The sequence below is a fragment of the Coturnix japonica genome, chromosome 10 (assembly GCF_001577835.2).
Source record: "Coturnix japonica isolate 7356 chromosome 10, Coturnix japonica 2.1, whole genome shotgun sequence".
Lineage (NCBI taxonomy): Eukaryota > Metazoa > Chordata > Aves > Galliformes > Phasianidae > Coturnix > Coturnix japonica.
In genome coordinates this window covers 9,280,129-9,296,486 of record NC_029525.1, presented here as the reverse complement: position 1 = coordinate 9,296,486, position 16,358 = coordinate 9,280,129, and the positions used below count along the sequence as shown (strand labels likewise).

At 38.3% G+C, this 16,358-nt stretch overlaps 2 protein-coding genes across 12 annotated transcripts in view; one reads left to right on the top strand and one right to left on the bottom strand.

The window, feature by feature from the left end:
* GALK2 (galactokinase 2) overlaps nucleotides 1-16,358 on the bottom strand; it is a 49,295-nt gene that overhangs the window by 16,782 nt on the left and 16,155 nt on the right. For all 4 annotated transcript variants that reach the window (XR_004308493.1, XR_004308494.1, XM_032446777.1 and 1 more), the window contains exons 6-8: nucleotides 8,178-8,276; nucleotides 5,398-5,550; nucleotides 314-524 (exon numbers count right to left, since the gene is read on the bottom strand). Coding sequence is in view for 2 of the 4 variants with exons in the window: in XM_032446777.1 (XP_032302668.1) it covers nucleotides 314-524; nucleotides 5,398-5,550; nucleotides 8,178-8,276 (463 nt within the window). In the remaining 2 variants the exon portion in view is untranslated. The remainder of the gene's footprint in view (nucleotides 1-313; nucleotides 525-5,397; nucleotides 5,551-8,177; nucleotides 8,277-16,358) is intronic.
* LOC107318736 (protein FAM227B-like) overlaps nucleotides 1-16,358 on the top strand; it is a 123,153-nt gene that overhangs the window by 93,480 nt on the left and 13,315 nt on the right. The gene's annotated exons all lie outside the window — the stretch shown is intronic.

The following is a 16,358-nucleotide window of genomic DNA, read 5'->3' as shown; positions in this document are numbered from 1 at the left end:
AGTCCAGAGAGAGCAAACAGGACTTATTTAATTGATGCTGTACCCAGCCAAACTGTCCGGGTTTGTTAGAGATTCGGCTTAAAAAGGAAGCCTAGCTTGAGACTTCTCTTCAATCTATCTAGAGATGACTCTAAACTAGTACAGACTAATCTATAATCTGCTACTTCTTCTACTGTACAGCCATTCTGCTATTTAGATTCTCAAGATTCTGGAGAAGTATTCTGGTGAGTCTTGTGCACCACTTATTAATAAAGAGCTATTTTATATAACACAAGCACTGTAAAGTGAAAAACAGTATTTCATATACGCTTACCATTTTGTGTGTTTTGACTCAGGATCTGAGAGCGGAGCTCCTCCAGGCTAATTCCCAGGCATTTACAAATTTCCTCTGTGCTGTAAGGCTCCGGATGTAATACCTCCTCGACAATGGTCAGCATTTCCTCTAGGCTGACTCCTAGGCTGGCCTGCACATCTTGGAGTCTCAGCATTTTTTTCCAGTCCAAACTTTTTGACTTTGCGAGAAGCTGAAATTTAAAAAATAAGTCATGTTGTGCTTCCCAGGTTAAAACTAACACCAAATTTCTCCATCAGCAGCTTCAAGACCCACGTGCTCTTTTCACTTATTAACTGGGAGTTATCCATAGCCATTTCCTATCCGTGTACAGCAGGTCTGTGAATGAGACATTGTGTGATATCAATTCAGCCATTCCTCCTTTTCTGTGGATCTCATTACTTCAAACAATTATTAATATTTCAAAGCCACATTCAGACTATTGCTTATACAAATGCTACAGCACTGTAACACTGCAGGTCCCCAAAGAGTCTGTTTCTATCCTGGTATAATTTATTCTAGCATTGAAAACTAAGATGCTCCTAGAGTTGAACTCGAGGAAGACACAACAATCTGTTCTCATAATAGCCCTAAAAACATACAATATATATTTGTGCTAGAGAATTAACAATAGTCCTTCCCATACTGCAGTGTTCAAAGTAAATTTAAATAAGTACATTTTTTAAACAAAAATTTTGAGCCCTACAAGAAGGTTATGATGTGTTAGTTGGAACCTGTTCCATTCCTATGTGATTGCCATTGTGCTAACTAGTCATAGGTATGCTTGTTTTTCCCACTCCACATAACGAGGTTATGTATAATGTATCTTTCTGACTTCTTGGCAGTTGAAGGTAGTTACTTTAATGCACTGGAATCCTAAAAGGAAATACGTCAAAGAGGTTTTTCTTTAGAAAGTTGTGGCATGCGATGATGTTCCCCTGTGTCTAATGAAAAAAGCTGAGTAAAACAACTTGCCTCATATTTTCATGAGGTGGAACATTCTTAACATTATTAATGTTCAAATCATGTTAAGTGGTCGCTGTGGGAGCTTGTTGATACAACACCCCAATTTCAACAAATCACTACTGAGATGGATTAGCAGGAAAGTGCCAGTATCATTTGACTGCATTCGCTGCCTCTAATTCTTCACCATTTTAATTGGGATTTAGGCTCTGTGTGTACCAGATCGGGCTGAATGTTTGCAGAGAGTTTAAAGCATTGCAGCAAAATCAGAGAGTGGAATCCTTTTCCCACTCAAATCCATGTTAAAACTCTTCATCAGCAGAGCCCAAACTTCACCCAGTGTGTCTTGTTATTCATTTCAATAAACAGTGGGTTTGAGTAAGATTGGTTTGAAATCATTTAGGTCTCAGTCCAGCAAAGCAATTTAGCATATGTGTAACTTCCTGTATTAAAAATATCAGGGGATTCACATACATGCCTGAAAAGTATCTACATTGCTTTGTCTGAAGTTGGAGCATGAGGTGGTTGTTTAAGCAGATCTACTGCCCAGCTATCTGCTATAGATTCTCACCCTCCTGCTCCCCTCCAGCAGTACTGTTGCAGGAGCTTTTCCAGTTTTGCTTTATTATGGTACATAAAAGTTAACTACTTTTGGTGCCATCTAGTGACTTGCTAAGATTTATGTGAAGCTTAACAGGGCAGGACAAAATCCAATCAAAATCCTACTCATATGACTCTGACGCCATTTAAAACAGTTTTGTGTTCAGTGGTAGAGAAAGAAGCAGCAGTGTGTAGTGACTAATGCAGAAATCAAGGTGGGACAATTTGTTGTGAAAGATTGATTGTTTCTGGCCTACTTTTAAAGACACCGAGCATCTAGAACTCTATAGCCTCAGCATTACAGCATCTTAGCTTACTTATGGATCAGTTACAATAACAATTATTGCTTCAGTTATTTTATTTACATATTTGGTAAATCCTGTGTTGGTGTGTGTTTATGATAAGACTTTAACAGCATTTCAAGGTACTAAATGAATGGATTTTTTCCCCTAATAACCGTAACCCTGACGTTCAGCATCCCCTGAAATTTATTATCAGAAGTTAAACATAAGAATTCAGAAAAAATAATATAACATTCTACAAGGCAACAAAAATCTTTCTACTTGTAAAATAAATAATCCAGTTAGCTGGAGTCTTTGTCCCATGTTCTTTTGCAACTACTGTCATTTCTGTTCTTCATTGGAGATGCTGCAGTTTAGAAGAGCTACCTACACTGAGTTGTACTGGTAAAACTTTCCAAATGGAAGCTGACCCCCTCAGCTCTGTGAGCGGGACCTGCTGGGAGAAGTTGCTTATAACAATGTTTCAACTATAACAGCCTTGGAAAAGATGTTACAGGCAAAGAAATGTTTTTGCTTTGTTTTGTTTTGAACAAATATCGAACTGCAGCAGCTCAAACTGTAATGGACACAGAACAGAGATGGGAATGGTCCCATCTATTATATAGAGAAAAGTAAACCCAGTACCGATCCCACAATTGGATATTTTCTTGCTGATCTCTGACTAGATGGATTAAAGATGTGGACAGCATCCAGCTGGCTCTGAACTGTCAGGATACAGCATCTGTAGTCGTTATTGTCTTTTATTGTTCAACACAGGCACACTGGAGCACTGTACTAACTAAGAGAATGATGGGACAAATATAAATGACTAGAATAAGTACAGGAATGCCTTGCCCTTATATAGCAACATCCCTTTCTTATACTTTACATTTCCGTAATACCATCTGAGTGTTTTTCCACATTTAACAAACATGAGCTGATTAAGTACATGGCATCCTAGTTGCAGAAATTCTTGGCTCCACTCTAGCTGAGACTGAAGTGAACCACACACTGTGAATATGGGGATTGCAGAGCATGCATTAATGCTCAGTCATCCTGCAGTATGTACTGCACAAGTGCTCTGATATACAACGAACAAGTTAATTTCCTGTAGAACTGAGGGTGTTCTGAGGAACAGACATGACTTTAAACATACTGTTTAATGGTGCAAAGGAAAGCAGTGAGAGACTACAACAAAAATAAGAAAAGACAACGTGCCCCAGAACAAATGACGTAAGCAAATGAATAATGGTCTAGAAGGGAAAGGTGCAGAACCTGAGAAGGACAGGTTGGGATGCTCAGGAGCTTACTGTACAACAGGTTGATATCAAAATATTCTGCACTAGTGACAGCAGAAATAGATGGTGTTGGCATCTTTATTTACAGCGAGCTTTCTGCAAACAATTAAGAAATACTAGAATGGCCGATAGTGGAAGAATAAAAAAATGCCCATCCTCAAAAAACCCAATGAGAATTTCTTGTAAAGCACAACTGTGAATGTTATTTCATATTTCCGTTAGCTTAATGGTGCATAAAAGACTTCCCTGCTTCCACTTACATACCTGCCCTCCTTCACCCCACTGTGACCTCTTCCTAAAGACAGTCTTTTCCTGACTCAAAATATTTTTGCAGCATGTGCAACTTTCCATCTGGGCAGCATATGTTTTCAAATAGACAGGTGTATGTTGTTAGTCTACTTAAAATCATGGATCTGCTATAGGTACCTATTTAAAGGCTGCATCATAGCAGTAGTATAAAAAAAATAAAATCCTTCCTTGCCATCATTTTATTAAACAGACTCAATAATTTAAAGCAGTTTAGAAAACTGTGATTTGATTTGCAAAAAGTGGCATAGAGAACAATACCTTAAAAGGTCTTCCAACTTAACGCACTTACTGTTACAGTTTGCCTTTCAAAACATATCATCTCCAAAGGCTCTTTGTGTCTTATGCATAATAATTTCCAAAATAAACTCTTCCTAAAAGATCTAGTCAATCAGCCTAAATCCAGCGTGTTACATCTGTAACATGGAGAGGTCCTTAACTCCATTTTTCTAAAGGCATAGGAATCTTTATATTAACTTCAATGACAACAACTTAAACTGCACTCACTGGTGCTATCATTTCTACCATATCTAACACGCACCTAAAATGTAGCTATTCTTCATACTTGAGTTGAAATCCTATTTTAAAAGCCTCCCATTTTACTTCCCTCCTGTAGAAATATCCCAACCATCATATTTTACATCACATTTTGTCAGTATATTTTAATCTATTCAACAATTTTGTTTTATTATTTAACAGTAACTGCAGTATTTTCTTTCACAGAACGTTGCTAGAAGTACCTGTTTGTTTAGATTGAGTACTGGAGCCAAACCTGTATTTTGGCCAAATGTTTTGTGACAAGGAGTTCCACGCTGTACTTTATAAACTTTATCTGCGCTATATGACCCAGTTTTGTTTCTTTAATGCAGCACTCCATGTGGGTTATAGCTGCAGTGAATCTTTACGCTTACTCCTCATTTAGCTTAATAGAAGATCCACTGTATTTTTCTAAAAGACTCAGACCCTCCATCCTCATATTCCCAAATGGATGGTGTACAAAATCCACAATTAAAGTAGAACTTAGATTTGTCATGTTCAGAATCCATATATTTTAAAGAGAATTGCAAACTGTAAACAGGCAGTTCAACCTAAATGCTGGGTTTTCATTCAGGCCTGTTTTTAAATTTTACACTAACGTGCTGCTGCTATTCAGTATTTCCAATATTACTTCCAGGCCTCCAACTAGTAGCTTTGATGTCTTCCAAATCCTCGAAAATACACATCTATTGCCATATATACAAGTAAACATGTGACCACACTGGTTGCTTTCCATTATTTGTCATTATTCAGCTTTAATTAGAAACAGTCTATCTCATTAACTCGGAGTATTTTTTGCTGAAAAATAGACATATTTCCTCCATTCAAATATAACACAAAATAAATTAAATAGAATTAAAATCACATAATCTTCTATATAAGGGCACAGCCCCTGCACTTCCATTAAACTCGTCGGGAGTTGTTTCTGCAGAGATGGAAGTGTCTGGTGCTGGAAAGAAAAAATGCTACTTAACACAGCACCTAACCAGGTGTTAAAGTAAAGATATGATTGGTCAGAAGTGGAGAAAAGCACATATTTAGATGAAGGTTTCATTAGAGTTTGACATAAGCCATACGTTACCTTTGTAGCCAGACGACACTCCATTACCCTAATATTGTAATGAGAAGTTGCTGCTTTATTCATTTCAACACAACTGTTAGCAATAACAAACGCTGCTCCGCTTGGAAGTCTAACATCAGTTGCCCTCAGAGGACTGAACTCTATCAACTTGGCCTATCGAAAGAAAAATGACTGGTTAGTTTTAATTTACTACTAGCTAACAGTGCACTTAGTTCTATAAATCAAATGCAAATTTGCATGTTTTTTCTCTTGGAAATCCAGGGACAGTTAATGAAGGAAACTGACATGAAACAGCAAGAAAAGAGATTTAACCTCATTGGCTGAGTTGCACATACATTTCAACCCCTTCCCTTGTAGCTGGATTTTAAAATGTTTCCATTAAGTCTTTGGGTTTTCTCAGCAGTTCACAGAACCCCACCCAACCTATTTTTCTTGCCTGTTTAAGACAACAGTTTTCCTTTGATCTACAGAAAAGTACCAGACCTGGCTGAAGCTAATGTGTGTGCTACTAGAAACAAGCAGCTTTACATTCCCTTCCCTCCACCAATATCTGTCTCCCCCTTATTTTTCTATTTTTCCACTAAATCAAGAAGATTTAGTTCACTGAGGTACAGCGCATTACCAAACTCACAGGGTTGACTGGAGATGGTGGTCATGTTACACACCAGCAATCAGAGAAATGAAATAAAACTATATAAAAAAATAGTTACCAACTTCTTTCTTCTAAGATAAGAGACTGTCTTGCCTCACAGATGCTCTACATAGGCCGTGCAAGATGTTCCCAACATTATGTGACCTTTTCATGGAATAAGCTAGGCATTCATTAATTAAATAATTCAGGATGTAATGTAATCAAGAGATTAAATTCACATCTGGTTTCTCATTAGGATAAGTTGTAAATCATGTGCCCTGCTTTCGCTGCTTAGTATGGACTGTAACTCTGCAAGCAAGGATGTCTTTACCGGTTTTGGCATTTTTCACCCCCAGAAAGTTCCTTGAGCAGCTACAGTGCTGAATAAACAATGACAAATCTGCTTGTACATTATGTACAGCATCTGTGTTACTCCCTGCCATTGAGATTCTGGACCACGTCACAAAATTACTGTCAAGGCAGACAAGCTTGCTTACATTTCAGTATAGCCTCGAAGAGCTGCTACGTTCAGAATATACCACTGAGCTGGTCCAGTCTCCTGTGTTTGACAGCAGCCTTAAATGGGTATTTAGAAGGAATATGAAAATACAACACATATAAAGCAATCTCTTTTTTTTTTTTTTTCTTTTCTTTTTTTCTGATGGATTTTTCCAGCTTCCCATAAGGAAAGGTTATGGCAGTTCTACTGGAAGATTCATCACATTTTGTTTAATAGCCACACATAGGCCAATGCTCTATTAGCACATCCATGAAGGTCCTTTTTGAACCCCTTTTAAACTTTTGTCTTCCAGAATGTATGGTATTTCTCAATTTAACAATGAATGCTTTGAAAGAACAACTTCCTTGTTTGTTTTTGAACAAGCTGCTTGTTAATGTCATTGTGTTTCTATTAGTTCTTTGGTTACGAAAAACAATGCATTCTCAATTTACCTTCTCTAGTCCATTCAGTATTTTACAGAGCTTCAAAACACCACCCTGCAAGACACTGTTTTTCCAAGGTGACGTTTTAAATTTTTCAGCCAGTGTTCCAAGTTTTCCAGTTCTAGTATAACTTCTTTGAGATGGGTGGCCAGAACTGCATTCATCTGCAGCTATACTGAAGCAAAATGTTTTCTGTGTGGTTCACAGTTTCTCTTTTAATCTTTGTTTTGTTGACCACCACCAATGTACATCGGGAAAATTGCCCCTTACATGATCCTCTGTGTGAATGCCGGGAAAATATGCAGCTTCCTTCACTTTACTAAGAGCAGTATGAAGTGTGAAAGAAAGGTGTTGAGTAGGCACAGGTAATGTGAAATTGAAAAGAAAGATGTCATGATTGATTGCATCAAAAAAAGCTTATTTTGTGAAAACTCATTCAAGATGCAGCATTAAGGCACAAAATCTGCACAGATAATAAAATTAATTTAAGTCAATTATGAGCAAAGTAAATGTTTCCCATAAAAGGCTACATTAATTTCAGTAAGCATATTTTGGCACATTTTGGATTTGAACACTCGTAATCCTGTTGCCTTCTGCAACGGTGGATGAACACCATTGTGAATTCAACAGCAGGCACTCGTGCATAACTTGGCAGGTCCTGCATATTGTGGCTAGTCCACCTTCTGTCACCACATCTGAGACAGCTAAATACCTTTTACAATAGAATTCAGCCAACCCTGGAATTAGCAGAACTGGGGGAAAAATCTCCATTGTCTTTCTAACTTGACCTGGCAAAACTTCCTAGAAATGTCTGGTTATAAAAAAGTTTCAAGAAAGCATTTTTGTAATAATTATCCCATTTGCACTGAATACAAGGCATACCGACTATTCAGATTTCATTACATGGGAAGTGTTCTAAGTTCAGTGATCAATTAGCTGAATAGTGTGGAACCTGGACCTCATGCATCTTTCCCTACATCTTTCCTCCTTCTCTCCACTTCTAATTTTTACCATCTTAGTCCTTCAAACTTTCATACTCAATTGTACACAAGATTATACATATCATTCCTATTTCATTTGCTGTGGTGCTTATCCGGCTTGCCAAGGTATTCCAGTTTCTTGTCTTTCTGCTAGGTACCTATGAAGACATTGTTGTTTACATTAATTAATGATAAACTGTTGGCTTAGATTACAGTCATTCACATACAGTTCCTTCTTCTGCCAGAAAAGAGATTGACTGGTCCATTCCTCCACCTTCTGTGCCAATGTAACGTTCACTCTTGGTGCAAATTTCTGCAAGTTCCACCTGAAAAAAACCCAAACGTTAAATGTAAACCTTCAGCCAACATTAATGATGATACTTTTGCACTGCTTGCACATAAACTAGAGAGAAAGTGAAGGAGATAATAACAACTCTGAGACCATTCTTACACACTGAGTAGTAGAAGCTGGTGTCAATCAGGATGCCACATGGCCTCTTTTTCCTTTTATTCCAAAGAAAAAGAGAATCAACTATGCAGCCTCCACTGGACCCCCCACAGGCAGCTTTTCATTGTAACTTTATTTAGATTCTTAACACTAGTAGCTGTCCTCACCCACCTTTCTCATTCACTTCACACTCCTCCATCCCAATAACTAATATTTTGTTGATTTATTAGTTGAATCCATATGTGCACTTATCTTGTTAGCTTACAGAATTATGGCAAATTACACTGTTTTAATGCACTGACTCAATAATCAGAAGTTATGGATTGAACCTAACTCAGAATCCCTTTCTCACTGTAAATACTCTAATCAGTGATGCTTGTCATTTCTCTTTGAGATACTGGGCTCCGCTTACATTGTTTATCTGACATAATTTGTAACTATATGTGATTCACATTCTTCTGTGACATTTTAGGCATATCTCTGTGCATTCTGATACCTGCAGTTCAGAGGATACCATGGGAGTGTGGAATATCACTATCATAACTGTCAAAAGTAATAATTTACAGGAAAGCTTTCAGCCATCAGGCCAAGACAAAACAGAACACCAGAGAAGCCGAGGAGAATAGTTGAATAACACAGACTTTTCATAATGAAGAAAGTCAAAAGGAAAGCACACACATCCCCATACCATGACCCCTACCTACCAGTTTGTTTTTCTAAGTGCGAGGTAACCAAAGGAAAGATGAGAAAAGAACTTCAAAATAAAGTTGCAGTCTGTTTCTCAGTCTGGTGGCAAAGTCAGATTCAGATTCCTCACTACAGATGAAGCATCTCACGACTTAAACAAGCTAAGCAGCAAGGCAGGGACATTAGCCAGTACAGAACTGTAAAAGGCAGCAGACAGAGGCAGTAAATCAGCATGCTAAGAGTGAGATACGTGCACCATGTCTTCCTGCTGGCTCATTTAATTTCTGTAATGGCACCACAGACAAAGTTGTAAATGTGGTGCTTAGATCAGTGTAATCAGGCTGAGCTGCTTGCAAATGCAGTAACAACCATTTTACTCAGATCGCAATGCAGTTATGGCCAATAAACCTCAAGCTGATAAGCAAAAGTTATCAAAAGAGCATTTACAAATTACTCTAAAACTATGCAGGCTACAGATCTCTGAATCAAACATCAAGGGAGTTTGAGTCGTCATCAGACTCGTGCTGGTGTCTCTGTTTAAGCAGATCCCTTTATACAGGTGAAAACACCAAAGGGTTTGTTCACCTCATATGGATGCTGTACAGGGGAAAGGACCACTCATAAGAATAAGAACACTAGTGAGAGAACATGGAAGAGCAAAAATGTTCTTCTTTTCTATGCTGCCTTTCTTTTGTGTATTTTTAAATGAGCTGAAATAGAGATAATACTTTTTTTTCCTAACATACAAAAACATTACACATTTTAATTTTGTACTTTTTAGTGAAAATAATTTCCCTGTGCCTTTTATTGAAGATCAGGTTCATCAGCATTTGTTTTTCCTCTTGTCCCACATCCATAGCAAATAGTACCATTTCCAGTTTGAACCTTAGACCTCATAGTTCTCTCACCATCTGTCCCTGCTTCACTACAAGTTGGAAATAATTCTGCAATGGTAATGCATGTAATGCTGCTTTTTTTCTCCACTTAATGCTAAAATTCTCGGCAAGGTTCCACAGAAAGAAAGAACAAACCTTTACACAAAGCAGTCTCTGGATGAATTCCTTCTTACATGTGAAGGAGTGTCTGTTTATGAGCATCTGCTGCTGGGACATGGAAATGCAGGCATGTTTCAGACAGTTCTGCAGAACCTGCCTGAGAACAGAGCATTACCACATCCTTGACTTTTGCAGCCACTGGCAGGAGACATCAGACTGATGAATATTATTCACTGGCAGCACCAGAAACTTCTCCACGGCGGCTGAAAAAGCCCATACCAGCATACTGGCGATGTGCAATTAAACAGGAGGCATGGCTTTGCAAACCTGGCCTGAAGTACATCTCCTAAAGCACCGTCACTGTATATTCCACTGTTGGGCACAGCTGCTTTACCAGAAGTCAGAAATGGAGCATTTCAGCCTTCGCTTAGCCTGGCTGCATGTCATCTCCATATACAAATCCAAATTGGCTACCACTTGATTGCTCAAATCATTTAGAATTTATGAGCCTGGGTTTATTAAATAAATATCAGGAGAAGTCTCACAGAGGAGGAATGTTAACAATTAGGACAGTGCCACTCCCCTCTGTCCCTTTACATGGCCTGGTGAGCTGCGCCTGGTTAAGCGCTGGGCCTTGCTCCGGCTCAGCTCACCAGCCATCCAGCTGTGTACGCTGGGCTAACAGAGCTGTTTGAGCTTGAGCAACTTTTGTTTTGAAACTCAGCAAGGATTGGCAGGACCACCAAGTAGTAACTGGCAAGGGTTGAGAAGAACCCTCTCCACAAGACAGCCCAAGGCATCCCTGAAACATGATTTCGTTTCTAATTTAAACAGGCCCTTACTGACACAGGCAGGCCTTCTAATACTAGGATGAGAAGCATGTGAATGGAGGGGAAAGCGTCATCTGTATATAAAACAGCTTCTACTCACTATTGAAACAAATGGCCAAATGTTTGCCTTTTTGCTAAAATGAATGAGAGGGCAAAGTTCAGAGGAACTGAATTGTAGCACTGGAAGCTAATACGAAGGCTAAATTGGAGAGTCTTGTGTACATACTTGATACTTGGAAAAGGATGGACTGAAATGCTGAACTGAACCTCAGGAAGTCTGGGCTCAATTTCTAGCTCCACATTAAGTTTCCTGCGATTTGGGGAAAGTTCCTTTAATTCATCATGGCTCCATTTCCTCCATAAAATGATGAGTATCTTCCCTTTCTTGGTAATTAGCAATTATTACTTAGGATTTTTATAAATACATTCGATCATTCCTAGAAGCTGGAAAAAAAAAAAAAAAAACTAAAAAAAAAAAGAGCATATCTTGTATTTGGGTATTTGTGATCTCTGACTTAAGGCATCCACACTGAACTGCTCTAAGGAAGAAAAGCGCCATAACCTTGCAGTGAGAGGAACTTGTGCCTGTCTCGGAGCAATGCCTCCTTTCTGTTCAACTCACGACACCCAGACCTTGGGCAGGGGCTGTTTCAATCCTCTGTTATTCATCTCTCACTATAGGTAGGTCTCACCTGTAAGAATGCATTGTTTCTCAGATCCCAAATTTCACTGCACAATTTGACAAGATCCCAAGTGTGTGTCTGAGCAGTAGCTATGCACGCATGGCCTTCTTTCCACTGGCTGCATCACAGTCAACTTGGCATTCTCACAGCCAGGTCTGGGAGAACACCCCCCAGGCTACACCACAGCACCACCAGCCAGGCAGTGCTTCAGAGGAAGCAGCCGCTCCCCAGTAGGGCTAAAAGAACAACTACAACGCATATAAAACAATTCTGTTCCTACTGAATTCTGCAGTGGAGGAATAGATGGTGATCAGGTGTTCTTGTAGAGCCAGGTAAAAGCAGACATTTCTTCTTAATGAGGTACAACAAGGAATACTGTTGAAAGACTAAACCCCATCTGCATGCAGACCATACTGCCATCTCATGTATTCTGATCCGTATGTGAGGTCACTTTCTGCTAACCACAAAATATAAATAGTTCTGTGCACCTAAGACTCAGGAGCATGATCTTCCCATCCCTAAAGCACTATTTCAAAAACACTAATAAATCCTAATTTAAGTCTTCATAGAATTGCACATACTTTACCTTAAAAGCATTCCTATAATTCCTGTTATCTTTGCTTTAGACACAGTACAGATATTTACATGATATATTCAAAGTCACGTGAAGCAGTCACAAAGCTGAAATAAGAATTCAAAAACCTCCCTACTTCCAGTACTGCAGCTTTTTTCTCTAAAGAATATGGTATCCGGGAGATGTCTGCTGGTTGGGCTTAAAATCTTTCTAAGGTGACGGCAGTGAAAAGTGGAACAAAAAGATACTGAAATCAAAGCACAGTTGGGTCTGAATAGCAGCATTTCAACTAAAAACAAATGACTTAATTCATCAAATGAATCAAAAATTCCTTGTCCCAACTGTTCTGTGATCCATATGCTACTGCCCTCTGGATTTATTATTATTCTCCCAGGAAAGTTGTTCTAACAAGACAGGCTAGACCAGAACTTCATTTGTGAATAATATATATCATGTAGACAATAAATCCTAAGCTGTCACCTACACTATTTAACAATCAAAGCAATATATTTAACGTACCCTTCCTCTTTCCCTCCTAACCCCTAACGCTGGCCAACAAGTATAACATAATGCTCCTGAGTTAGTAGCAGGTTTTCAGTTAGCTAAAACCAATTTAAGGCTTGTTTCAGAATAAATATATAGACAAATATATAAAAAACCACAGTGGATCAGACCAAATCCACATCTAGTTCAGTTTTTTGTATCCAAAAGTAGGCTCTTAGTACTGAGCAAAGGCCAAGTGTAGAAGACATTTCCCCAGTGCCCAATTTTTTGATAAACAGCTTCCTGAGCTGAACGTGAGGTCTGTGCTCTTAGTAACCACTGATGGATTCCTTATTTATGAACTTGTCCAGACTCTACTCTAACCCATCCAAAGTTTTCCCATGTGGAACATCCAGTAACAAAGACTTCCACAACTTCTCAGGTAAACAAGCATCTCCTTTTGTCGATGCTGAACACGCTCCTGGCCAGCTTCATTTGAACTCTGGCTCTTACAGCATGAGAGACAATGAACAATTGATTCCTATCCACTGCATCAGTTGCATTATTCATTTTATGGTCTTCTCTCACCTCTTTAAAGCAAAATCTTTCAAAGATTTCTAGCTTACTTTTACTGAGGTCTTTCTGTACCCATAATCATCCATACAGCTTTTCCCTGAACTTTTTTTCAGGTTCATTGCCTTGGTTTTTAAGAAAGAACAGAGGCAGATTTCCAGTTTTCCTAAGACTATCTGAGACAAAATTTCACTGCACCTTTGCAATTTTTATGTGGCAAACGAGCAATACAAAAATGCGTCAATGTGTTTATGCAGACACAGGATAATGCAGGCTCAGCCAGTTCAGTGCTATTATTGCACCTCTTTCACTGAGCTTGTGACCACTACTGTGCAAAGTCCTTTGCCTTTACCTGCTGTGCGCACTTAAATATTGAGCTGTTTTGTACAGTTGGTCTCTTGAGGCTCTGAACACGTGAGAAGGGATGAGCACAACATGGCAGTAGTAGTAGCTGGTAGTGAGTTAAATTTTGCAATCTCCCTGTTCTGTCAGGAAACATGAAACATTGCAACTCTTGAATCCAGACCCAATATGATACACACAAACACAAGCAGTACTTTTACATCTGTTGGCAAGTACATATGCCAGATTGGCTGAGTGTGAGTGGGGAATGTTTAGTATCAGTGAGTTACATGAGATACAAAGCTTAACATTTTTGCTGTTTTATCCAACATAAAAGATACAGTACATTAAATGAGAATACACTAACTAAAACAATAAAAGCAACAACAGTCAGAGTAGAGTCACAGTGCATACTTGTCACTCACTTGTGCTAGAGATAAGCCATAAGCATTAAGATATACTTAAAGCAGTAATCTATTTAAGGAAGCTGCTGACTCTCAAGAGTTCCAAAACAGAACTGTTAGGTTCTAGACAACTTTAGTTGGAGCATTTGGGAAAAGTGAAAACTAACAGTACATAAAACGTATATTTTTCAGGCTATTCTTTTCAGAAGCTTAATTCCAAATTATGCTCAGAATGTATCTTATTGCAGGAGGCAGCACTTACAAGTTTGTCTATCAGGCAACTGGTTCCCATGTGCAGGCCTAGGGCAGCCTTTGATCTAAGAGCCCTACTACCTACCTCTGCTTTTTGTTTAAAACAATCTAAGGTTCTCCCTGATAAGGAGCAAGTCAATCTTGGGTTACAAGGAAAGAAATTACTACCACTTAAACCTGTTTTATCTTTGAGCCACAAGATTTCCTATCCAGCATGCAGAAAGTCTATCTAGGAAATCATATTAGTGGGGATATAATTTAGTCTGACAAAGAAGGGTTGTGATGTTTTATTATCAGTTGCCTTATGTGTAGTTACTCCAGATAGAGAGATTACTTGTAATAAGAGCTCATCAATAGCTCTGCATCATGTTCGTTTCTTTGTTTTTCTAATGGGAAAAGTGGATTGTCAGTAAAATGATACTTTTCACTAGTGTGTATTTTTCTCTGCATGTTTACTTTTCAATATGAAACACCTAACATTCGGGTCTTAATTTTCAACTGAGCATTTCAAAAATGCTGAAGAACTGATAAAGAGAATTGTTCTGACTATTTCCAGGCTTGATCCAACACTGTATTATGTTTGACCATTCAGCTGTGTGATAACTAACAAACCACACAATACAGCTTGCTTGATTCTCTGCTGCCCCGTAATTTTTATTTCAGTTTGATGCTATTAATAATGACCACGAATGCCTAAATGGTGTTCAGGTATAAAATGTGCAATAAAAATTAACAAAATTCACTTACAAACCTTTCCTAAAAATAGAATCCTCCTAAAGAATTATCTGAGTGAGAACAGATAAGGGAGTTTCAACTTTAATAGTCCCCTTGCTCCCAAAGAGGCCAAGGGCCAACTGCCCTGATTTTCACTCAGTGCAATGGGTCTGGACAGTATGTAAACTGTGACAGAATTTGTCCCTATATAACTGTCACTGTCAATATGCTCCGTCCAAGTGATCAATCCCTTTCAATCTCACACGGAACTTTAAAGAAGTAAACTTGTGTAAGATTAAACCCCTTAAAAGAGGAAGACAATTAGTGAGTAGGAGACAGGCAAATATTTGTTAGTAAAACAGAATTAGTGTTGCTTAGTACTTTTTTGGAACAGCTTATCCTACATTACGCAGAAACTTGATATATACAAACCCAGAATGACAGCAACCAAAATAAAGCAGCCTTCTCAATAAAAATGATAGTATTAAATTACATCTACCTCAGTGATTTTTTGTCAGTTCACTCCAGCCACAGTTAAACATGCTGCATTTTCTATATGTAACAAGACAGGAATCGTGATTGCTAATCTTTAAAATGAAAGACCAATTTTCTTCCTGTTTTAAAGTTTACAATTCAAGAAGGGAAGGTCTATGAAAATACATTTGAGAGTTATTTTTAGGCTGACATTTCAGTGATCAAAAAAATCAATTCAGTGAGCAAATTTCACTAATTTGATATTTCAATATCTACTGAGCCAAAATTCCTGTATGTACACTTGGATTCTCTGTGACAATACAGTAATGGCTCTCCAATGCACATTCATTAATATTTTGTCTGGCTTCATCTGAAAAGTCAGACTCATTCTGCTGCTTCCCCTTCCAACTCTGAGTTGGAGGTCATGGGCAAATTTAGGACCGGGTAGATTTTCTATGAAATCCTCCAGGGACTGAGCTGAAAGGTGAGAAGACACCATTTAAATGTAAGAAAACATTCTCTGTCACATAAGGTATATTGAAAGTCAAGTGAGCTTTGATATTTTTTTCAATCATTGCATGTTTTAATTGTATACGTATGCATGAAAATACCTTCTGAAATATATGGTACTGTTTCATTTATTATAGAACGATGTTCCAATTCTGAGGTTATTTCTACTACCAGGAATGTCCTTATTTTTAATATCTGTTCTTGACGATATAGCCTGATGGAAGTTACCATCTGCTTCCAGTTTGCATACAAAATCCCAATTAGCTGAAGTTCGTATACGTTCTGCAAGGTAATTGCGCATACTTTATTTCAGAAATAGGAAAGCATTTGTCAGATAGCATCTGAATGTCCTCATAACCACAGCAATCTTAGCTTGACTTTGCCCTCTAACATGCTCAAATAAAAGATTATCAATTTGGTTGATAAGAGATTACGGCCT